Source organism: Electrophorus electricus, chromosome 3, assembly GCF_041902795.1.
Source record: "Electrophorus electricus isolate QZ-2024a chromosome 3, ASM4190279v1, whole genome shotgun sequence".
Classification (NCBI taxonomy): Eukaryota; Metazoa; Chordata; class Actinopteri; order Gymnotiformes; family Gymnotidae; genus Electrophorus; species Electrophorus electricus.
In genome coordinates this window covers 28569491-28595275 of record NC_137499.1, presented here as the reverse complement: position 1 = coordinate 28595275, position 25785 = coordinate 28569491, and the positions used below count along the sequence as shown (strand labels likewise).

The following is a 25785-nucleotide window of genomic DNA, read 5'->3' as shown; positions in this document are numbered from 1 at the left end:
TACCTCCAGACACCCAGCCCGGCCGTGCTCCCAATGGATTTCTCTCAAACAATCTACGTGAACGAGGACTGAAACCTGTGGAGCTGCAGGCGGAATATCTCCGCTGCGTTTATACTAGTCCCCCCAGGGTGCAGTGTTCACAGGGGCTCGTCGGGAAGCGCAGGCCCATTAGTGCGGCCTGCTGCAAGCTTTGCCGTGCTCCAACAGCGAGGCGGCTGGAGGAGCCGGTGTGACCACAAGTAAATATTCTGGAGCCCCTGTCTGCTTGCCCAGGCTGATGGACACCTCTGACTGTAGGCCCAACCTCCTCACGGGCTGGTCCTGACTGCTAATGCCAGCCAGATCACTGTTCTGGGCTTAAAGTGCCCTGGAACGTAATGCTTTTTCTGCACACAGACTGAAGAAAGCTACCTGTTTTTTGTTTTCTAATTGCAGGACAAATATTTACTGAGGTTACTGGATATTTACAAATATTTACCAACTCATTGTTTTATTGTTCTACAAGAGTTTTGTTGCTTTATCAAAAGATGCCTTTTGATCATTTACAATACAAAGTTAACAAATGGTTGATTATTTTTACATTTTGAGATTTGGCCTGCAGTGGGAATCCTATAGCCCGGTGCAGGTCTTCTCTGGGCTGTTAAAGACTATGGGGCTGTGTGAAGGGCACCAAGAGGAGAGTTTCAAAAGGAGATCTTACCTGTTGGTCCACCCCCACTGCATCTAGACCATGGTACATTATGTTAACCCAGCCATCCTTCGAAGCCAGGACGAACAGAGACATCAGAGCCTGTGATGGAAAGACGTGTGCATGCGAGTACACACACACACACACACACACACACACACACACACACACACAAAGCCCAAATGACAGACAGAAGGAGACAATAAACACACATTTTAGAGAGAATACAGACACCACCACACACATCACACTCCCCACGCACACATAATCCACAGATATGCAAAAGATACATGGATAACACTGTCAGCATGCTGCCAAAAGCACAGAGACATGGGAAAAGATCACCAATCACGACAGCCACAGCTGCTCTGTGCTCCAAATCAGCGAGAATTCCTCCGTGTCACATGACAGGCCAGTTGCCTTGAGAAACAAACCAACCTGGCCCAGATTGTCAAAGTTGTACTTGTGATGGACCCATTTGTAATTGGCGAGGAGGCAGTCGGACTTGTTGGTGATGTTTTTGACGTCCAGGCCCAGGCAGTAGAAGAATTTTCCTTTGAAAAGCTGCCAGGGTGAAACAAACACATGAGATCACTCAGACCCGGCGGTCTCATTTGGTCGTCGTCGTTGTCCCCCACCCAACGGCGTACGGTGAGGCACCAGCAAAAATAAAGACAAGAAAAGCAATGGCAGAGAAATGCCCCTCTAGAGGCAAAGGTGGATAATGGAAAAAAGAACAATAACAGAGGGAGAAAAACAACTATAATGCAACAGAAGAGATAAGCAAGTGGACTTTACAGGGGAGGGACACTCAGAGCCATACAAAAAACCCCAAAAGGGATAAAGGGAGCTGCTTGACAGAGACAGATGCGGGCCCCAGGGGCTCTGTGCAACACCTGGACTCCGAGGATGCCGAAGATGATGAAGAACGCACAGCAGATCAGGACGATGTTTCCAATGGGCTTCAGTGAGGTGATCAGAGTCTCCACTACCAGCTTGAGGCCCGGGGCCCGGCTGATTACCCTGGGTTGTAGGATGGGAGGGGCAAGTGGAAAAGGGGAGTTACCGCCAACACTGCCCATCTCATCAGCGACACCCACACAATGGGAGATGCCAGATTAGTGGCCCTCTGCCCCAGTCCTGCACTCAGTCCTGCACACTTCCAATGCCCAGAGCGCAGGTCTACTGCCTACGCTTCACATGGAGTATTTAAAGACTGAAGACTGCTCACCTTCAGTCCTTCCTTTACACTCAGCGTTCATTCATTTTACAAGTGGAGAGGAACAGACATCTGCACAATGTGTTCAATGCTCGAACATTCGTAGTTCGATGGCTATTTACCAAGCTATTTCTGAACGGAATCAGGTGAGCTAAGCAAGACAGACACAGATCCCAGGACTCACACTAGGAACCAATGATCTCAGTAACACTTCTAGCACATACTGCAATTTTTACACAAATCTACTTGAATTAACTGCTGTCTTACACATGCTTGTGGTTCCTCCTCCATACCTGAGGGGGCGCAATGTACGCAGAAGCCTGAGGACCCTGAGCACTCCCAGGATCTTGGCCCCACCCGCCATTGACACCACAATGTCAACCAGCGAGACAAACACCAGAAAGCCATCCAGAATATTCCAGCTGCTACGCAAGTAGGCGTGATCTCCCAAGTATAATCCCATAGACACCACCTGGGAGGTGGGGTGGGGTGGGTTAGAGAGAGAGAGAGAAATAAAATGATTTCACAGTGTGCTTCTCATCTATACTTCTGTTATATATTCTACAGTATATATAACATATGTTCCGGGTTCCTCTATGTTCCTCTACACACTCACATATGTCCCTTGTTTTTTAAATGCCCATGTATGCCTACATCCTGTTAACTACATGATAAGATGATTTACACCAGAATTATGTCCGCTGGTCACTATAAACGCAAATTAAACTACAACTAACTCAGAGCTGTATAAATAAAATATACATTTTGTTTGAGTGAGAGTTATTGGAGTTACATAAGTAGAACTTTTATGGCCACAAGCACACGCGCAATCCTGAATGTGAACACACTTACACACAAGCACATAAACAATAAGTTAATGTAAACACACACAAATTTGCTTTTATACTTTGGGGTCAAACAGGACACATTTGCAATATATGTAGCTACCTCTTTGAAAAGCTCTAAACTTAAACTTGGCAGTAACTATAAACTAACTATAAAGAACTGGTTTGGCCCTTTCAGGTTTGTAAAAGACATTTCACAATGTCAGGCCCATTTAGCTCTTCTGACATGGTAGGATATCTCTGTTTTGTTTTTGTTTTTTGTTTTTTTTACATTGTAAAGGTATTTTTGTTCTGAAACACACACCCACACACACACACACCCACACAAGCAAACACAATGCACCGTGTGTGAGGTCTGACTGGTCCACTCTTCGTCTGTTGCACTGTTTAATAATTGTTTGGGTTACATAATGGGTGGCCTACATGTGCCAAATGTGGAGCTGAGTAGCCGGGGACCGGCTGCGAGACTTATTGCAAGCGGGAGCGGAAACTGCCTCTAATTAATAGCACTGCTTAATTGCTCACCATGAGAGAGATGGAGAGAGCCAGCAAACTCAACTAACCCCACCCCAGCGAGGGAAACAAGCAGTGGTGTGGTTGTCACGATTGCTACAGCTGCGCCTGCTACGACACCACCTGCTGCGACTACACCTGCCCCAGCATCGCCCCGCTCCACCTCTCTGACCCCAGACCACTCTTGCTCCCAATTCCTGCGGTCACGACAGCAGCAGCGTCAGTGAGTCTGACTCTCAACGCTGGTCCTTGGACGTCAGGCCTGGACACGCCTTTCCATTTATTCAGCTTTGGTCTCTCACGTCTGCAAAACCTCCTGTGTTGCTTTGCTGATTAAACATTTGCTCTTTTTAAAACCGTGCTCATATAAACCTATTAGTGCCATCCCATATAAATGCACAGAGGAGTAATTTTAGCCTTAAATATTTCAAGCACATTTTAATGGTTTTATTTTTAACATCCAAGACGCATTAAATATGAACTTCTCCCGCACTGCTGCCTATGAGGCTAAAGAGGGTAGTGCTGACACACAGCCCTGATTTTATGAGAAAAAGCCTGGCTGCACATTAACAATCAGAGGAATAGTGCCAGCACAGTTTATGGTAAAAATCAGACTTTTATGGTGTTGAAATCACCAACATCATTGGGACAGTGGCAGCAGTAAGCAGAATCATGCTGCATTTACCTTTAATGTCATCTCGCCAACGAAGATCCCAGTAAACACATAATTGGAGATGGTGAGGAAAAGCCGCTCCTAGAGAGAAACAAACACAAATTGCAAAGTAAAATGAAAAAAGTACGTTTTCCGCATTTTCTTAGGCGCATGTATCAAGTGAGTCAGAGGGAAAGAAAGCAAAATGATGAACAGAAAGGACAGAGTTGGTTAAGGAGAAGACAATGTAAACATACACAATGGTTTATAATACATTGTCCATCCAGTTAGTGGCACTGACAATTTTTTTTTAATTATTCAGGAGGCAGCCAAGAGTCAAAAAGCACAAAAGATAAGTGAGTAGTAATGCCATTGGTGTAGCAGTATAATGTGATATAGTCACTGAAACCCATTTGTCTTATTTTCTAACTCATTGTACATGCTGATGCGCTCATTCCAAGGACTTCCCAGAGTCACCAAAGGGACTTCTCCACCCACAGCACTGTATGATGTCACTGACCTCATCTGACCTCACAGCGCAGTCTTTAAGCCCTTCACAACCTATGACCCAATGCATCAAGGTGAGGAAACCCCAGCCCCGAGCCATGAAGGGGCTCCCCAGCGGGGAGTGGCACAGGTCTGAATGTCCACGTGTCTGCAGGAAGTGGGCTTACCAAGCTGCCCTGGAGGATCCTGGGCCTCTCCAGAGCCACAGTGATGCAGTTTGAGAAGATGAAGGCCAGCACCACGTAATCGAACAGCTTATGGGCTATGATGGACTGACACAGCAGCCTGAACCTGAGTGCCAAAGAGGGAGACATGAGGAAGGAAGGAGAGACAGGAAATGGGGTGGGGGGGGGGAGATATAAAAAAGGAAATAAAGAATAACGATGAAAAGGAAGAACGTGGTTTAACTGCGCACAGTAAAAAGCCAAGAGCTGAAGTCCTTTAGAGTACATCGTTCATGCTGGTTCATGTCGGTTAGCAGCACCGACATTTCTTCTGACAGATTTTTACAACTGCCATTTTTCAAAGCATTCCAGCAGACATTAAAGGCGCGGGAACCCTTTAAACATCGACAGTTCTCAGTGCCCACATATCTGTAACCAGAGAACACAAGCGCTGCTGTGGGTAGACGCTGCCAATGACAAACTCAGAATCAGTTTTTCTATGTTCTCTGAAGCCCAAATCTGGAACCTACAGAGGCAGGTTGGACAGCGCACTACCCATCATGCACTACCATTCACGGTCCCTACTTGACAGGTGAGCAAGTTCACATTAGTGGGTCAGCTCACGTATCCACTCCATGTATTTAAGGCGTTTCCTCATTTACTGGTGCTGTTTTAAAACAGCAGAGGGTTGACACACAGGGAGTGGGAATCACCCGCCACTATCTCGCTGATGCCGATCAATATCCTAAATCAAACCAGTCTCTAAAGAACTGCCAGCCCATCATGACTATTGATCTAATTTGTGTGTGTGTGTGTGTGCACGTAGCTGTGTGTGACAGTGGTCAGAAGATGTTCCTATGTCTACAGCACTAGGCTAAAAAAGGAAGCTATCCAATGTGTTATAATCTTACTGACCCTCTCCATTTAGCCAAGACAGTCTCAATCCCGCAGGACTCCACTGAATGTATATAAATAGCATCTGTTATTGTTAATTCAGTACCAAGTGAAACTATTTAGGGTAATTTGTCTCTTTTCTTACAGTGTAGCATATTTATATTGGCATGCTAAGTATGCAACAACATATCAACAAAAGGATTCGTTTTTCTTGTTTCATGTCATAAGATTCAACTGATCATACTCACCAAATATTGTAACTAATGCTATTGCATATTTGATCTTCACTACCATTAAAGAAACAGTACAGGTGAACAAAACGAAAGCTCTTACTGCTTGTTGTGGAGACATCACAACAAATAGAGATGGGATTGTGGACTAACTTGTTCTGAGGGGAGAAGAGGTAGATGGACCAGTCCTCTCGCGTATCGCACCAGTCCGGCCGGTACACCTCGATCATCTTCTGGATCCGGAAGCACAAGCTCTGTCCAGCAACAATGACCGTGCATTATTTTGTGTTGTGGTAAAGCTTTACCTAGCCATTTTTTAAAAAACTACCCATCCTTAACCACCAGTTCAGCACGTCTGTGAATTTGAGAAGGCCTGGATCGCTCAATTCTGAAGCGAAGAACATGATTCGTTCCAGAACGACTAACAAGGGAACAAATGCCTGCAAATGCAATTGAGTGTCAGGCCATTTATGAAACAATGGCATCCCATGATTCCCGTCCCCCTGGAGGAGCCATAACGCTGTCCTTAATTGCATACCAAATGAGCGAGGGGTGTAAATGAAAATGTGTGAGCCCACTGCCATCTGTCAGGCCTAATCCTCGATGCTGCCATTAATTGAGACTGCTTAATCGTCCGCTTGGCTTTGTCGCTTAGAAACTGGGCACAACTCAGAAGCATCCCTCAAGAGAGGAAAGGAACACCCAAGCCAGTGTTGTGAGGCTGCTTGCATTAAGCTGCATCTTGCTTGCTTTCACAAAGGCAGCGGCTGACCTGGCAGGAGAATATGCTTCTCAGGTTTGGTTTAATCCAACCAGGTAGGATTATGCAACAAAGTGTCGATACTAGATACAAATTTTGGTTTCAGATTATGCATCAAGGTGTCTAACTCCAGCCCTGGTGATGCACTACTACTGCAGAGTTCAGCTAATTAAGGCCTTCAGTAGCCTCTTAATGCATGACCCTGGTGTGTTGGAACTTTGCTGGTTAACAGATCTCCAGGGCCGGGTTTGGACACCTCCATCCTCCATTACGGGTCCGCAGACTCACGTAGTCGAGCTCATCCTCCAGGTCCTCCCTGTCCTTGCGCGTGTTAACTTCAGGAAAGACTTCACTTAGGATCTGCTGCTGAGCCATGGGGGTCTTGCCGTTGCAGTCCTGGTGCTCCCCTCCGCTCCCCACACCTCCTGAGAGGCTGTTCTTGCGCTGGCGTGGGTGCAGCGGGGCTGCCGGGGGCCTGGGTGCCCGCAGCAGCTCCGGGAGCTCCAGGGACAGGGCACGCCGGTCCCTCTGCGGGACGAAGTGCCGGGAGAGGAGGGGCGGGGGCAGGGGCATGGGCCGAGGAGACAGGAGCGACTCCTGCTCTGCCGTTTGGGAGTGGGCGCCGTGCACCCGCAGGCTGCCCCCGGCGCCGACCCGCAAGGCCAGGCTACGCGAGGGCCGCATCTGGTTGTTCCAGCTGGACCTGCGGCTCCACGGGCCGTGGGGAGCCGGACAGCCCCAGTTCTGGTATAGGGAGCCACGTCCTGGACACTGTAGGCACAAGGAGAACGCAATGCCACTCGCTTTAAAGAGCCTCCCTTGACAGATCAGCCTTCTTTAACAATTACTACACTTTCCGTCAGGAACGTCATTGCCGTGCTTGTCGTGTTAAGTCGCTCTCAGCTTTACAAGTGCGGTCCGCGCGTATGCTAATGCGGAGCTTGGCTGATGGCTAGTTATAGTTTTCTGAGTGCTATGTAAGTGTCCTATTAATGGTGTGGTAAATGCTAATACATGCAGAGATGACGGCTAATTACAGGCTCCTTTGTGCTTGGTTTTAGGCGATTTGCGGTGCAGAAGTGCGCCGTCAAACCCTCCCCAAGCTTCTGGAGAACAATCGTTTGGGCCCTGTGTGGCAGTGCTCACCAGAGCTCTCTGCTCAGGGTTGGCCCTCTCCAGTGAGGTCACGCTGCTCTTGCGGGAGCCCAGGGTGAAGCTTAACCTTTCGGCCGGGTACATGCCCAGGGCGTTGGGCATCGTGCCCAGGTCTAGATGTCCGTTGGGGGTCAGGGTGCAGATTTTAGGGTCTGGAAGAGGGGCACAAATTGGAAATTATTTCATATCCTATTGAAAGGCTATGCCAGTCAGCACTAGATCATGCAGTCACATTTCAGAGCAGCATGGGAGCAAAAAGCCTCGTCTTGCTGAAGAAAGGTGTCAGATTAAGACACACAGAGCAAGAGTGCTTCCTGTTTGTAAGGCACAGGTACCAGTGTGTCTTGTAAAGCCTACTAAAATGTCAGGCTTTCTGAACCTCTGAAGTCAAGGCTCCTTTGAGTCCAGGCTATGGCAGAGACACTCATCAGTTTGCCTTCTGTGAGCTGGGAGTTGCTGAAGAGCTCTCTGTATGCCTGCATCATTTATTGCTATGTCACATGGCAACAAGACAATTTCTGCAGTCAATCTGTATTTAAAGTCATCCCCACATGCTTTAATGATTTATTTATTAATGTATCAATTATTAATGTATTAATTCTGTTAAATAAAGAATTGCACAGACATGCTTTTATAAAAAAAAAAAATAAAAAAATAAAAATAAATAAATATATATATATATATATATATATATATATATATATATATATATATATATATATATATATATATATATATATATATATATATATATAAGCAAAGCAAATGGAAAGAATTCAAGACAGCCCACTGCATAATGTACCAGCATAATTTCCTACCAGTGGATCTCAGCAGGGGTTACAACACATGTCTGAGATAGTATGTTATCAAAGTTCAAACACACACACACACACACACACACACACACACACACACGCACACACACACACACACACACACACTAGAGCAGGCCCCCAGGCCACCCACAGCACTGTACCTGACAACTGGAGGGGATCCTTCTCTCTCTCCATTTCCTCAAAGTTGCAGGAAGACCTGTTGTCATCTGAGTATGACCGGTTAGCATCACCCTGCAGGAGAGAGAGAGAGAGAGACAAACAGAGAGAGAGAGAGGGAGAGAGAGAGAGAGAGAGAGAGAGAGAGAGAGAGAGAGAGAGAGTATGGCAAGAGTAGAGAGAGAAAATGTTAGCAAACAGGAAACACTATTAAACAGCAGGGTGACAGTGAGCAGTGGGCATGTTGTTTGGGGTGACCTCCTCACGGCTGTTGTTGTGCCAGTTCAGTGCTCTTACTCCCTCAGTCTGCATCAAAGATGTAGACCACAACCTGAAAGCCCACTTCTTGACGCTCTCGGGGGAGATAACCTACTCCTGCAGTCTGCCTACCTGCCTGATATAGCCCAGTTTACAGACCCATGTGTGTCAAAAAATAAATTCTGCCATCAGATGTCTCCTGAGACCTCATAGAAAATAACTTAGTGATACAAGTATGGAATAAAAGCAAATGACCCTTTGTTAATCCTCTCGGTTTGCTGTGCAGCACTAAAATCCATGCTGTCACAGTGACTCCTGAAATGGGGCTCTTTTTTTACTTCATAGTTGAATATGGGTGAGCAGTGGACTTAACATGCATTCACTCAAAGCTGACTTCACTCTGTTCATGTTTCACTTGACCCTGTATACTCTCAAAAGAGTCAGTTTTGTCCCTTTCATGTATGTCTCAGATCAAAATATTTCACACACTCCACACTGTATTTAATTCAACACTGTGACCCCTGATTTCTCATACATACCACTGCAATTGTTCCCAAAGGTTGTGGCATTAGACCCAATCCAGAACTCAATTACCCAGCAGCCCTGAGGCGTATGCTTTACCTCAGCCTGAAAGCCTTCCACCAAAATGGCCACAAGCAGGTTGAAGAGAACGTAGTTCCCGAAGGTCATGAGGGCCACAAAATAGAGGGCAGCAAGAGGAGATGTGGAGGCCATGCCGTTGTACAGCACCATGTTCCAGTCCTCCTGAGTTAGGATCTACACACACACACACACACACACCCCAAATATTTTTTTTTTCCTACAGGAACACCAAGAAAATCAGAAGAACTATATGCTTGCTTATGTAAATACATGTGTTCATACTGTCCCTAAAGATGCCATAATTAAGTGGAAAATGCGCTGAAGGAATCCTCCCTTCCCTCTAATCCTTCCACCCACATCCAAACGTTTCTGCAAAGTTCCTCCCTCCAAAGACCCGGCACATAGCCTATCCCTCCATATGCTGTATTCACACACAAATCCACAAGTAGAGGGGAGTGGTTCCTTGTAGCAAAGTTCCCTCGTTGCTTAGGAAATCTTTACATAATACATTAAAAAAAATTATTTAAACAGTTTTATTGCAGATTACAGAGCAACTCTTCAAGCAGATGTCCTAGAGCCAGATTACAGAGCAACTCTTCAAGCAGATGTCCTAGAGCCAGATTACAGAGCAACTCTTCAAGCAGATGTCCTAGAGCCAGACTACAGAGCAACTCTTCAAGCAGATGTCCTAGAGCCAGACTACAGAGCAACTCTTCAAGCAGCTGCCCTAGAGCCAGATTACAGAGCAACTCTTCAAGCAGCTGCCCTAGAGCCAGATTACAGAGCAACTCCTCAAGCAGCTGTCCTAGAGCCAGACTACAGAGCAACTCTTCAAGCAGCTGTCCTAGAGCCAGATTACAGAGCAACTCTTCAAGCAGCTGTCCTAGAGTCAGATTACAGAGCAACTCTTCAAGCAACTCTTCAATCACTGAGCAAGTGTTCTAGCAGCTATTCTCGAGTAGAGTATTTAGTAATAGTGATCAGTGATTTAAAGACATTTAGGAGACTCTCAAAAATGCTTACAGCAGGTTTAAATATAATATTTCACTGCCATGAGGAAACTACGAATGAGGCGTTGGTTAGAGACTAACACAGGTGCTCTGTTAATAGGTAGTACGGCCAGTGTAATGAAGTGTCCGTACCTGAAACACAGTGACGATGGCCCAGAGCAGAGAGTCAAAGTTCTTCCTGTCCGGCACTGTGTCTCCAGCCTCGGTTTTCAGGCTGAACTTACAGCCAAATATGTGCATTCCCAGGATGCTGCTCAAACATTAAACAATGCATTGTTTAGTTCCCACTCCCCCTGAGCTCCCACCAGCTTCATCTCGCCTCCACTTCTGCAGCTGGATGTGGACAATTCCACTATGATGGCAGAGCGCTAACCGCTCATGATTTGTCATGTAAGGAGACAGCGAATTACTGAACACTGTGACATTGTGGTGATTTGCTAAACAAAAAAACGAAGCAAAACACAAACAGGTATATATTTCTAATGCCATCCCCTTCCCCCAAGGAGAGGTACAGTTCCATAGTCAAGGCTTCGATTTTTCAGCTGACACCGTTGCCAGGAAACGGAGGCTAAATCCCCCTGCGTCACTGAGATTTTCTGAACTTCTCGATCCTCTACTATATAAACCTCAGAGGGACGATGAGCGACTCTGACAGGGATCTGCAGATAAAAGTGGCATGTGTCCTGAAGGAAGTGCCAAGTAAGTACCCCTGTGGGATGTCAGTGAGAGACTCAGAGAGACAGATGGGAGGGGACACAGAGATTACAGGGCAATGGGGCGGGGACAGGGACTACGTAAATGCACATAAACTGAGCTATGTGGGGTTCGAGGTGCCAAAACCGCTGCAGCCTGGTGACCTCTGACCAGCCTGCAAGGCGTGAATGACTACAGTAGTTCAGGCACTCTACAATTCAACACTGCTAACACTGGATACATTCTACCATGTAACGCTGTTCAATGTTTACACCATCGTGCTTTTTTCATGCAGACCTGGATCGAGTCATTTCAAACTGAGCTCGGCCGGTCCTGCTGATGCATTGTCCTCCCCATCCAAAAGCGGACGTATAGCGGCCATCTGCTCGCCCCCTGCTCCTGCAGCTCCTGGAGGCAGGGCCCAAGATAGGCACTAACTGCACCCGCTTACGACCCATAAATCAGGACTGTAACTTTGCCTGGGCGGGGGGAGAGGCACGCTCTGAAGGCACGGGGGAGGACATGACGGATGGGCGGCAGCGGTTAATGCACTCAATCCGCCATTAGCCTACATCCGTCTGGGAGCGCTCGTCAGGGGGCACGGCGCTGCGGCCGGGAGAGGGGGAGGTGCAGCGGGCAGCAGGGGAAACAGGGGGGTTTAGTGTTATTACATCGCCCGCCATCCATCCACACAGCCTCATGCCTGCATCCTCAGGGGGCTGCCATAGTGGAGAAGGCTAATGGTGCCATTCACATAGACACATACACACACACACACACTCTCTCTCCAACCAGTCCTAGAGAGGGTTGCTCTGGGACCATGAGGTTGCCATTGTCAAAAGGGAGATGATTTCTTAAAAGGTGTGTGGATAGTGGTTGATAGAGTGCACACAGTATGGAAGTTTAGACACAAGCACCTGGAGAAAAAAAAGCAAAAAAAAGCGATGAATCATGGAATGTACAGAACCGTACGTAATCACACACACCCACGCCCGCTTACAGCTTCTAACCTGAAGATGAAGATGAAGAGCATGAGCAGCATACAGAAGGTGGCCACGTTGTCCATGGTCTTCATCAGCACCACCAGCTGCCTGCGCAGAGCCGGCATGAAGCGCACCAACTTAATGACTCTCAGAAGCCGAAACGTCCTCAGCACGGACAGGCCGCCGTCAGACTGGCCTATGATCTCACAGACACTGCGCAGGGACAGGGATACAGAGAGGACAGAGTGAGACAGAGAGAGAGAGAGGCAGACAGAGGGACCATGAGACAGAGAGACATGACGGGATGCAGTTTGCCCAGTTACATTTGAGACTGGTACTGCTACCTTGACTGCTCTTACTCGCCACACTAACAACGCGCTCAAAACTGACATTAGATTCGGAATAATGCAGCACACGTGTGCCTGTCGTCGGCTTAATTTGCAGCCTCATGCAACACCGGCAGGGCCGACCTGATGATGACAATGATGCCGTCGAAGATGTTGTAGGGGTTCCGCAGGTACTGGAAGAAGCCGAAGGCAGTGAGCTTGAGGATCATCTCCAGGGTGAACATGCTGGTGAAGACGATGTTGCAGATCTCCAGGACGTTGGTCAACTCCTCAGGCTGAAGTCATGAGAGAGAGAGAGAGAAAGGTAGAAGGAGGGAGAGACAGGGAGTGAGAGCAAGATAGAGATGGAGGGAAAGAAGGAAAGAAAAGGAAGACACGATACTGGAGCAACAGTCCCTTCAAAAGTTTTGTGGTCATCTGTGAAGGCAGCCACATTGCGAGATGGCTGTATGGAGCATGAGGCTCTAAGGAACGGCTAGTCAGAAGGCAGCGGCTGCAGCCGGAGTGGAGGGAAACCCTGTGCACTCCAATGCTTTCTCTACCACTGCTGTGACCTCTCCTAAAAGAACACACATGCTATAAGGCCAGTTCAGCATACAGAGACACGGGGAAGTAACGTTCCCCACACTTCCAGCTGCTTCATAAACACTTACTCTATAAATAGGCAACACATTAGAGAATCAGTACCGCTGGTAAGAGCCCCGGGTTTTAATGATGCAAATAAATAAATAAATAAAGCAACAAAAAAAACCTTTTCTTGCCTTAAACCTTAAATGCACAAACTCCAGGTTTTATTATTCGGTTATTAATCTTAAGTCACATTATTTAGTGACTATGAATTATTCAGTGTATACAGTGAAAGAAACACAGAAGGTCTATAAATTTGAGAGTAAGATATTACACCATGAAACCACCCTGGCCTCCTTCCAGTTCAGCTAGTTCTTACTCTCCAAGTACGTTTTGCTTTGTGCAAACTTTGCAATCATGAGATCTGATGAAGCTCACCGTACCTGACCTGTCTTCTCAGCAGGAACACATGATCAGAGGCTTGTGTTTCGGAGAAGAGCTGGGCTTAAAACCTTCTTTACTCCCATCCAGAAGGGACCACATCGCTAACCACGGCAACGGCATCACGTAGGTGATCTGCTTGTCAGTCTCTGATGCTGGCGATACACTTTGTGTGAGTAGTGCAGATCTCTGCAGCGCTGGTGTAGTCGGTGGGATTACTGTGCATGTGAGCTGCAGATCAAAAGTGCTATCTCTGTACCAACCACCTGACAATAAAGCCCCCAGACGCTTGCGAAAAAGGCATAGGACCTGAGTGTGTTTGTGTGTGTCTGTGCGCATTAACTCTGACATTAATATAGAAGGAGAGAATATGTGTCTGTTTCTCTTTTGCTCTCTCCGTTTTTCTGTTTCACACCATCTGATCATGAGACACATCCATCTCCCTCTGATCGATTTGCCTCCATCAATGACCTGGGCTCAAGAACAAAAAGACAAACAGAAACAAAACCAGGGGCAGCACTGAGAAGCTGTCATCTAAAGCATTGGATTATTGACCCAGCAATTAGTGCAGATAATGGCAAGGACACACATGAACAGAAACACTGCTGAACTCCTCCTCATGTTTCAACCACTGCTGAACTCCTCCTCATGTTTCAGACAGTGCTGAACTCCTCCTCATGTTTCAGACAGTGCTGAACTCCTCCTCATGTTTCAGCCACTGCTGAACTCCTCCTCATGTTTCAGACAGTGCTGAACTCCTCCTCATGTTTCAGCCACTGCTGAACTCCTCATGTTTCAACCACTGCTGAACTCCTCCTCATGTTTCAGCCACTGCTGAACTCCTCATGTTTCAACCGCTGCTGAAGTCCTCCTCATGTTTCAGCCACTGCTGAACTCCTCCTCATGTTTCAACCACTGCTGAACTCCTCCTCATGTTTCAGACAGTGCTGAACTCCTCCTCATGTTTCAGCCACTGCTGAACTCCTCATGTTTCAACCACTGCTGAACTCCTCCTCATGTTTCAGACAGTGCTGAACTCCTCCTCATGTTTCAGCCACTGCTGAACTCCTCATGTTTCAACCACTGCTGAACTCCTCCTCATGTTTCAGACACTGCTGAACTCCTCCTCATGTTTCAGACACTGCTGAACTCCTCCTCATGTTTCAGACACTGCTGAACTCCTCCTCATGTTTCAGACAGTGCTGAACTCCTCCTCATGTTTCAGACAGTGCTGAACTCCTCCTCATGTTTCAGACACTGCTGAACTCCTCCTCATGTTTCAGACACTGCTGGACTCCTCCTCATGTTTCAGACAGTGCTGGACTCCTCCTCATGTTTCAGACACTGCTGGACTCGCCCGTCTCTGCCTGACTCTTTTCAGCCTTGTCCTCTCTCCTCTCGTCTTGTTTTCTGTCCTCACCTGTTTCTCTAAATGCACCTTTAGACCTTTCAGTGTTTGCTACCTGTGACGAGGAGTGTTTGAGTCTAGCAAATCACATCTCTCTCATCGAGTACTCAAGCACACTCTCACAACTGCCGGCTGCTGCCCACGGATTTGTAAATATTATGATCTTTCCAACATATTTTCAATATTTCTAGTCTGCATAATAATGAGGACTGTTTTGAGAGTGGGTCTGAGTCACGAGAGAGAGAAAGAACTAGTGATAGTGGTGTGTGTGTTGTGTGTTTGTGTGTGTGTGTGTGTGTGTGTGTATGTGGGTGTGAGTGTGTGTTTTACATTTGAATGATTTGTAATTGACTACATATTTAGAAGGCCAAAACTGCTGTGTAACGGAAAAACGGTGCTTCCGTTTCTCTCTCTCTCTCTCTCTCTCTCTCTCTCTCTCAGATGTAGGGGTGAGACGTTATTTTTAGCCTCCACGGAGATGAGAGAATAAGCATATACTGCAGGCAGAGAAGAAGTGAGGGGGTGGATTAGACAGCAGAGAGGGAGAGAGAGACAGGATGAGAGAGACAGAGAGAGAGACAGAAGGAGAGTGAAAGACTGGAAAGTAGAGAGGGAGGAGAAGAGAATGCTGGAGCAGGCAACGGTAGCGCTGTGCTCCTAGCGCCCCTGGAACACGAACGCTCTCGCGTGTCTCCGCAAGTGCTGTCGTTAGGCTGACGAGCAGTGTTTATGAACTCACCGCTGCTGGGGACAGGAGCTATTACAGTAATAACTAATACCACGAAGCAGACAGAGGGAACAGGGACTCCTTCAAAGCCCCGCTGTTCCAATCATGAAGTGCCAAAATAATGGCGTGACTGCCACAAGACCCAAACTAAATTGATCAGCTCAAATCTGGCAGACAAACCGCAGCAGTTCCGTCCTCCAGCCTGCCTTGATTGGTGCGTTATGTCAGCTCACGGGTAGAGATGCACCTATCTGACACGGATCGATTTTCCGGTTAGGGTCGAGGTTACACACATGAGCATTTACCTGGTTATGATGTTCTATGCCCATGCTGATGGTGTTGATGAGAATGGCAATCATGATCCCTCTGTTGAAGTACTTGCTCTCCACAATACTCCACAGTTTCAGTCGCGTCTCGTCCCAGATGTCCTTACTGCTCCCCAAACAGGAGCGATTTCTCTTCTTCTTTTCCTCATCCTCCTCCAAGTCCTCATCCCCTCTGTCCTCTAAGTGGTTCTCCTCCCTGTCAGTCTCCTCCAGGGCCCCCTCCTCATCCTCCCCATTGGCTGAGTTCACCCCAGGACTCACCCCCTCTCTGAGTGACAGGGACGTGCACTGTGGGCAGTCCTCGGGGTTGGGGGTGACGGACAGGGAGACGGCATTCTCCAGAGGCTGGGAGCCATGCTCCAGTTTCCTCCGGTGTGGACACTGAGACACTGGGACAAGACCAGGAACACAGGAAACAATGAGTCTCACTGTGAAAGTAAGAATGAGTGAGAGACAAGGAGAAACCAGCATGGCTCTCAAATATCCAGACAGTTAAATGTCTTTAATTATTCTTATTTCACCTTCAGGAATGACTAACAGAACAAACCACGCTTACGTAAATGGCATGATTTTCAAAAAGGTTTTGTATGTTTCATCCAAATCCATTTTACATGACTCTTCTCATGCTTGGGTTCACTGAGTACCAATACTCTACCTCACCGGTTTTGTATTTGAAATTCTAATGTTTTCCCATGTATTATGTAGCGGAGCCTCTACAGCAAACAGTTTTTACCTCTGCTGGGCTTTCTTACTTAGCAGATGCCACTGAACTGAAGAGAGAATGTGCAATATTTGAACAGGAGACACGGGGAACAGGGCGCACACCAAATCACGCATCATCGGAACTCATGAGTAAAAGCGACAAACCTGGCTGTTCCATGTTGCTATCTTTTAACGTGGATTCCTTGCATCCAATTCAAACTCTCTGCTTTTACACCTCCCCTAACGGCTCCGCCCGCTCTGCCTATGCCCCGCCCTCCGCTGGCCCTCTACTCACTCTGAGCCGAGCAGCGGCGATACCGCTCCCTGCCATTTCCGTTGGCTCCTCCCCGTCCCCGGCCCCTGCCTCCTCTTTGGGGCGGAGGCTTGCCGCGGAGCGTGTAGTAGAGGGCAGCAGAGCGGCGGCGGGCCTTGCGGAGCATGTGGCACACCAGCTGGAAGAGCTCTTCATAGCAGTCGCCCGGCTCGGCCATGGAGGCCAGCGTGCTGGAGGACAGGCACGCGGCCCGCTGCTCCTGCATCAGCTGGTGCTCGCGCTGCTTGGTCTCGGAGAACTGCGTGGCGATGACCACCAGGCACAGGTTGATCATGAAGAAGGAGCCGATCTGTGGGGCGGACAGAAAGCGTCAACGTCTCACGACTAGAGCCGCGGCAACGAGAGCTGTTGGAAGGGGACTGTTATTCAGTCTGGGAAACAATCTGTAAAAAAAGAAGAAGAAGAAATGAGGATGATCCTTCATCGGTCCGTGAGGTCGTTATCTCTCTGGGATAACCTTTAATTAACTAAAGTAAAAAAAAAAGAAAAAAAGATACAGGGCCAGTGCCTTATCTAAGAAGGATGGCTTGAAATCAAACATTAATTCCAGCCCCCTCCATCAGTAGGACAGCTGATTCAAATAATTAAAGGTCTGGAGCGCGACGATTATTACCTGATCAGTGGGAATCAGCTGATAGGAGCTGCAGGACTAAAGGCTGGCCCACCCCAGCCCATTAAGCATCCAAACGGGGCCAGTTCATTAAATCATTCAAAAGAAGGCTGAGGCCGTGCGGGGGCTGCTGGTTTAAATTCGTTCTGCTACACTCAGTAAAGGTGAGACTGATAGCATATCGTGCAGGTGTGTGTGGGCGTGGCAGTAATTTTGCTTGCTATTCTCATGGCCAGAGAGGCAGAGGCAGTGATCCAGAGCAATGCGGCACAGGTCCTCTCAGTCCCTTTAAAATGCTGAGTGTGTGCTGGCCATACAGCGCACACAGTGCAGTGACACACAATGCTGTGACAATATCGTCATGGTAGCGAGCATGTAGGCACTGCAGTACCAAAAAAAATGCACAGACGAGGAACCAGACTTGTCAGGGAAGTATAGAGTCACCATACCAAAGTGTGTGACACTCAGTGATGATACAAATTATTGTTATTATTATTGTTGTTGTTTTTGTTCACTGTGTTGATTATACATTATTTATATAATTGTGATATGACTAATTAAATTATATAATTTTCCATGAGTAATGACTCACCAACTGCCTGACTCACAGTTAGCAGTCACTTCAGAATTGCTTTTCCTTACAAATAATACAAATAATAAATAAAAATAAATAAAACTATTTTGTATTTAGTAATTTAGTAAATAATAGTTTTAATGGGATGATGTTTATGGTCAAAATGCCATTGTTAGATACTGGTCTTTATGTGCCTGCTCCAAGTGAGAAAAATACCTTGTTGCACCTGCGTTTGTGCAGTTTTAAGCCAAAATGGGTTCAGAACTACCATTACCATTTGTCCACCAAATTAACAAATGACAGTCAATGCATGTGCACCCTACAAAATGACCGACACGTGGCAGCAGGCAGCTTTAACGCTCAACACAGCCTGAGCCAGTCAGACGCAGGATCAGGCAGCAGAGATGTGCGGGAAAGCTCCTGGTCACGGCCAGTAAAATTCATGCGATTGAGGGTTCATGTGTTCTTCATCACACAGGCTGGAGGGACTATAGTGGTACAGAGTAGAGACCCAGCACAACGGACTCAACATGTCGAAGAAAAATAAGCAAATAAAAACAGCTAAAATTATATATATAAAAAACTCCCTCTTCTCTCTGGCTGAGGGGTAGTTTGGGGGTGTGAGGGTGTGTTTACCTGATTCAGTGCTGCAAAGATCAGCATGATGGATGTGTCAGGCTTGTTACATTATTAGGGGCCATTTTCAAGATGGAGCATGAAGCAGACCCAAACTCATCAGAGCAGAGTGCCTGTTCGCGTATCGCACACCATTTATATCACTCTAAAGCAAGAGCCGTCAGCGCACGCACACGCACGCGCTCGCGCTCGCACTCGCGCACGCATGGGCAACTGCAGTCCCAGGGCCACATTTAATGAAAACATACTGTAGCTTGGCTATGAGAAATGAGGATCAAAGTAAAGATGTTGGCAGGGAGGGAGGAAGGAGATGAGGGGGCAGCTGTGTGGAGCAGCTGGGGGGGTCTGACCCCCACATCTGTCCAACTGCTCTGAGATTCTGATGGGCAGAACACTCTTCTCTTAATCAAACCCAATCAGAACAATGTGCGGCTTTATTTAGGCATTGCATGGACCTGCATGAATATCTCTCTATCTCTCTTTCTCTCTCTCTCTCTCTCTCTCTCTCTCTCTCTCTCTCTCTCTCTCTCTCTCTCTCTCTCACACACACACACACGCGCGTACTCTAACTCATGCACAAGATAAAGTTAGTCTGATCTACACACAATAATTGTGGTCACATTTTTTTGCCTGCTTCAAGTCTGCAGGGAGTTTAGCACGTGCCAATTTGCATTTCCCTCAGAAATCTTACTCTTAGTTTGAGTAAAAGTCACAAAGTACTTGGCGAGAGGGACAATAAACAACAGGTAGAAACAGAGAGAGGTGAGAATAGATCGGCAGCCATACTGAAGAGTTTTTGCTCAACGCAAAATGATGCATGCTTTTGTTTAATGAATGCTCTTGTAATGGAGAAGCACACACACACGCACACACACAGGCGCCCGTGCAGGCAGATGAAGATGGATGGAGAGACTGAAAGCGAGAAGAGAAAAAGGCCCTCAGCAGAGGTGATGGACCAGTCAATGCCATTGCTTTCCACATTAGTCTTATCCAATTACACAACAAAGTGCTCTAAGAAAAGCAAAAGTAACAACCCCACCAATGCAGCTATCTGAGGCAGGTGAAATTTATGTATGGTTAATAAACCATACATAGGTGGTTAAGTAGTTAACGTAGTGTAACAGAACATAGACTTACTCTGTTTCAGCTTTGCTCTAGAACTTTGATTTCTACATTCCAATGGCTGCTACTGTCCGATAGCCAAAGTTCTAACAATGTTTTCATGGTTAAACCAACACCATTGCAGTTGTGCAAGCAGAGCAATGTAAAGCAGTCAGATTTTCCAGTACATCGAGCTGACTGGACAATAGAGCTAAATAAATAAATTAACATATAAAGAAAGAAAGAAAGAAAAACAGAGAGGAGCTGAGGCCAATTGTGCTGAATGGACTCCAACAGAAGTGTAATGAATGGGTAGACCCAGCAGGTCTCGCTACTGTGGTAGTACACACTATATTCGGCTCTCCACAGGTAGCAGCGCCTGGTCGTGTGGTTGCCTGGTTACTAAGGCATCACAGCAACCAAGGAGTAAATAAAATGTGCTGAGGAGAAAGAAAATACAGGTATACACCTACTCATGTGCTTGCTTGCTTACACACACATGCATTTTTAGAACTTGTCTGACATGGAGTCATAAATATGCTTTTCACGTTTTTTTTCTAGGCCAAAGCCTAACCTTAACTTGAACCTCTAAAAAGAGAGGTTTTCTACCCTTTCAGAAAAATTAGCTTTTGTAAAAAGGACTTTACTCTGGATGAAATATTTAGCTGGTCCTGACAAGTAAGGCCCTCCCTGTTTAAACACTGGCTTTCCTACATAGTCAGGACATTGTCCTGAAAACACAAACACACACACATACCTGCAAACTCCAAAAAAAGAGGTATTGTGTTGATAAGGTGAGGATGCTGAGGGTTGTTATTGTCAGCTGTGAAAAGCTGGGGGCTCTTACTGAGGGCTGTTATTGTTTGAGGGCTGTTATGGTCAGCTGTGAAAAGCTGGCAAGAGAGCACCACCAGACAGTAGCAGAGCGCTACTCTATACCGCGCCTAAAATACGGAGCCACAACTGCAGATCATGAACTATTAAGCGGCACCAAAGCCAAGGCACGTTTGAAAGTAAAATTATGCATTTACGCACGCATGTTTGGAAAACTGCTGGAACAATGTTTTTCTGTTCTGGGGTAAATGCACAGTTTATGACACTCAGGTGTCAGGGGGCTCAGCAGAAGGTCCTGCCTGACAGCAGAACACTGCAGACTGGCCAGCATGGTGGCCTGCACCTGTTCACAGCTGAGAAAACCACACAGTATACGGGCACTATGTGCAGTTACTGCATGAGACAGGTGCTGGTGCATGCTGGGACAGGTCACATGACAGTCTGGCAGGGTGTTTGTGTTGTGTTGCCGTGGCAGGGTCACTACCAGCGAGTGTAGCGCCATCTGTGATCCTAGCAGGGATCTGACTCTGATAGGCTCTAATTAAATAGTAATGCACTCACATGGTTGACTTTTGCAATATTATGCAGTGACACACCAGCATTCAAACAACCCCCCCCCCCGGAACCTGAACCTGCTATTAGTCCGACCAAAATGACTTCAGTGTCTCTGGGGCAGCCATCAATGACATCAGTAATCCAGGTGTCTCTTGTCTGACATTCACAGATGCCCCCCCCACACACACACGCACACACACATACGGTAATCTATCCAAACTCAGGATGCAATGCTCTAGGCTCTTCCCCAAAAGACCAGTGAGTGGGCAAACTGCACAAGTCAATCTGAACGCATCGTCAACAACACACTTTACCCAGTTTGGCGAGACATAAACATAGACCACCCTTTCTCTCTCTCCTTCTCTCTCTGTTTCTCTATTCACTCAACTTGCTATATATTCTGTTTTTAGTGTGCTATTGAATCTTCTCACGACAATTCAATGGGCCAATCGATCTGCGCAGGTCTATATACTGTTAAATGTGTGGCCCAGATAATATAAGCACCAATTAGGAAGAGCATAACTCAGGCCCAGATGTAGAGGTAAAAAAAAGAAAAGATTCAATAATCATTTTACTGGTTCTTTTTACCCCTGGCTATTATAGGTTATTTCTAAATTGTTATCTACCATATGCTAAAAGTGATTATCTACTTGAGCTGTTTTAATGATTTACCCATGAACATTTATTTAACACCTATTATCCTAAATCATTTACAAGCAATTTACCATTTGCTAAAGTTTTATATGAGTTCATGTTATCTATTCAATTTTAGTTTGACCTACACTGTTATTTGCGCATATACACATACATACATACATACACACACACACACACACACACACACCCACACACCATGCATATATGCATGTATGTATCTCCAAATCCAAGAGGTGCCTGTTAAAGTTTAAAGACAAAGAGAATATCTGTAAGTCATAAAAAATGCGCAACTGATCACTAAACGCTCAGAGCTTCACATCACTCTCAGAGTAACAGCAATAACTCCAGGCAGAGCAGTTGCAGGACTCACTGCATTTGCTGAACATAGACTTCATTTATCAGTGCTGTGGGCCATACTGATCTGCTCAGCCTCTGTAGTGCTTGCTTTTCATTGGACTTGACAGAAACCAAAAGATGATGACTGTACTTGCATGAGTAACTGTCCGTTTTGCTGTCTGCCCATCGTAGTCTGCTTGTTCTTTGTGAGGTTATGCTGGATGGTTCTATAAAGGTCTTGGAATACACTGGGGATGGATATGACCTTTGCTTGTGTGCCACCTTGGACACAAATGAGTTTTACCTCTGACATGACATTCACGCTACTCTAAACACCAACCTAATGTAATTTAATGAACCATAACGTATACTTAAAATACACACACACACACACACACACACACACACACACACACACACACACCAGCCCACACGCAAGAGAGGAGTCAGAGAGATAAGGAGAGAGAAAGACATTGTAAGCAGAACAAGGGAGAGAGAGATAGTGAGAGAAAGAGAGAGAGGAAAGGAGGAAGCAAGAAAGAGAGAACCAGAAGGGAAAGAAACAGAAAACACAGGGAACAAGAAAGAAAGAAAAAGAAAAAAAGAACAACTTACGATGATGAGCAAGATAAAGTAAATGAAGTTGTAGAAAGAGTGGGCGTCCATGACGTAGTACATGATCTCCACCCAGCCCTCCAGAGTGATCACCTGCACACAGAACAGCACAGAGATCAAACCACACCACACACACTAACAGAGCAGCCGGTCACTAAATACAGTCACTATATCCAACAGCAGTACAGTGGGCAGAGTAACACTGGAAGCTATTTTAGCTCTTCAAATCAATTGTATCTAAATTAAACATCTAAAAGAATAAACAAATCCAGACACAGATGTTCAGTACAGATGGCCAAGGAGGATTAAAACACATTAAACTCATGAGTATGAGTCCACGCTGATTTAACTGCAGGAGAGTTTGAATTTGCAGATGCTCGCCTGCTAACACAGTCCTCAACCACACACCCACGCGCAGCCCTAACCGCTGGGTGTCCCGCGCTCCACCGGATAACCTCTCCATACCTGGAAGATGACAATCCAGGCATAGCCGATGTTGTCAAAGTTGATCGCCCCTTTGTGCGGGTTGCTGTGTCCCGTGAGGCAGCGGGTGTAGTACTGGTTCCAGTTGACGCAAAGCCCCATGGCGGAGGTGCTGCTGTTGACCAGCGGTTCGGCGCTCAGGCCCAGTGCGTGACGGTGGAAGACGTCCTCCCTGTCTAGACAGCACTCCTTGCCCCCTTCCCGGCGCGCAGGCACGTCTGAGCAGGACATGATGCCGTTGTCCTGTGCCAGGGAGCAGATGAAGGGCTGCTCGTCCTCCTCCTCTGGCTGGTAGTAGGGCGCAGGGAGCGTGACACCCGAGGGCCTGAGAGGGGAGAGGGGTGTGGGGCAGAGGAGAGAAGGAGAGGAATCAGACCCATCAATGTGTGTGCACATAACCCCAACTTACACAGGGTGAGTGAAGTGATTAGGCATCATAGGCATTAGGGCTGCAGTGTGTTTGAGTGTGTGTGTGTGTGTGTGTGTGTGTGTGTGTGTGTGTGTGTGTGTGTGTGTGTGTGTGTGTGTTATGGGAGTGAAGGCAATACAATACGATAAAGGATGAAAAATGTAGTAAAAAATCTATGATTTTGCTTCATAAATTTTTACTCGTATCATTACCACTAAATAAATGATATTTTACAGACACATATGCTAGATCATATCCTGTGTTATAGCTTTTCTCCACTTCATTAGCTGCCATGGAGGAGATCACCTATGCAGTGAGTGGCCAGGATTAAAAACCCCTGACCAGTTTGATTCAAACGAACCTGAAACATTCACCCCAACCTGGTAAATGGCTCAGCAATGTGACAATGGGAAACACTGGCTGACACATGATGAACCCAAATCGCTTTTAACAGTAGATGACAAATTTAGGCTGATAGACAAATGTAGTGTTCTGCTGCATATAACAATAAAACTCCGAAAACCTTCGTGGTGGAGAGGAAAGGTAATCACGTTAAACACCTAATTCCCCATGTCCTTTGTGAGCCTGTTTCCATTTCCTGTACTTGACTGATATACACTGTGTCACTGTAAGAGCCCCAGAACACTGCTGTATCCTGAGGAACACTGAGTGATTAGAGACCAGGAAGAATGGCTAATGCCATTCTAATGCCACACACACACACACACACACACCACAGCAACACTGACCACTTCATTTCTTTATTGTTGGGCTTTAGCTGTCTCTCTCTGCCTGCACAGAAGGCTCATCCCCACTCCCAGTACTCAACATATAGCAGCCAAAACCAATCAATACCAGCACTGACTGCTAACTGATCAGACTGCAGCAATCAATACCAGCACTGACTGCTAGCTGATCAGACTGCACCAATCAATACCAGCACTGACTGCTAGCTGATCAGACTGCACCAATCAATACCAGCACTGACTGCACCAGAGGGTCTGTTCATCTAGATAAACCTCAGTTCTTCAAATCGGCTGGCCGATAGTTAACGGATCCATTAATTGAGAAGAAAGGCAGGGGAAAACTCTATTTCTAGTTTAGTCCAGCTCCCACTTCACACACACAAATGTCTGAATGACACAATAGGCAAATTATTTTTAAAAACTAGAAATTTCCCTGTAGGGATGCTAAACAAACTCTCAGATCTCCCCGATAAATGTCAATCTTCATTTAAAAATAAGCAGTCCAATAAGAGAGAGCAGTGGTGGAGATTGTTTGCTCTGAAAAGTAAACAGAAAAGGTAGAGAGGGGAGGAAAAGTGATGAAGCGAGACCGATACGAGACAGATACGAGACAGATATGAGACAGATATGAGACAGATGGGGGTGGGGTGAACAGACAGGGAGAGAAAGGCACCTGATAGAGAGAAGCAGAAGGCTAAGAAACAGCAAAGACATCAGTGACCCTATTAGTCACTGTTAGAGAGGATCAGACATTTGTGAGGTATAATGCTAATTAACCGCACCTCTCAGGTGTCCATCCATTGACAGATATCCTGGCCATCCTTAAACTCTTCAACGATCCGTTTCCGACGGAAGGACTGATACCGAGGGCATATATATTTTTTGAGTGGCAGACCAGCTGTCTACCCAGCCGGGAAACTGACACCTGCAAAACTCCAGCCACCCTGCCGTGCTTGATACATCTGTAACTTTTGCAACCCCCTCTACCACACCATTATAATGCCAGTGTCACCGCCGTGTTGAGAATGTCGCATCATCTCACATCCAGCCAGAAATGGTCCTGTGTCAGAACATGACCAGTGATGAGCAGGGTAGGTGTCAGAGGAACCCTGCCTGGTGACGGACAGGCTGCAGTCTGGAACTGCACACTTGTACAATGTCCCCATGAGACAGCTGATAAAGGGCTCAATGAGTATAGGTGTAGAATAGGT

At 46.6% G+C, this 25785-nt stretch overlaps 1 protein-coding gene across 2 annotated transcripts in view; it reads right to left on the bottom strand.

The window, feature by feature from the left end:
• The window catches only part of cacna1ia (calcium voltage-gated channel subunit alpha1 Ia), an 83511-nt gene that overhangs the window by 26861 nt on the left and 30865 nt on the right, over window positions 1-25785 (bottom strand). For both annotated transcript variants that reach the window (XM_081710925.1, XM_035523523.2), the window contains exons 5-22: window positions 23402-23744; window positions 22937-23029; window positions 16980-17307; window positions 15962-16371; window positions 12637-12788; window positions 12194-12379; window positions 10623-10740; window positions 9499-9654; window positions 8604-8694; window positions 7619-7779; window positions 6761-7243; window positions 5866-5966; window positions 4592-4715; window positions 3951-4019; window positions 2201-2379; window positions 1585-1711; window positions 1127-1252; window positions 701-790 (exon numbers count right to left, since the gene is read on the bottom strand). In XM_081710925.1, the coding sequence (XP_081567051.1) occupies window positions 701-790; window positions 1127-1252; window positions 1585-1711; window positions 2201-2379; window positions 3951-4019; window positions 4592-4715; window positions 5866-5966; window positions 6761-7243; window positions 7619-7779; window positions 8604-8694; window positions 9499-9654; window positions 10623-10740; window positions 12194-12379; window positions 12637-12788; window positions 15962-16371; window positions 16980-17307; window positions 22937-23029; window positions 23402-23744 (3337 nt within the window). The remainder of the gene's footprint in view (window positions 1-700; window positions 791-1126; window positions 1253-1584; window positions 1712-2200; window positions 2380-3950; window positions 4020-4591; window positions 4716-5865; window positions 5967-6760; window positions 7244-7618; window positions 7780-8603; window positions 8695-9498; window positions 9655-10622; window positions 10741-12193; window positions 12380-12636; window positions 12789-15961; window positions 16372-16979; window positions 17308-22936; window positions 23030-23401; window positions 23745-25785) is intronic.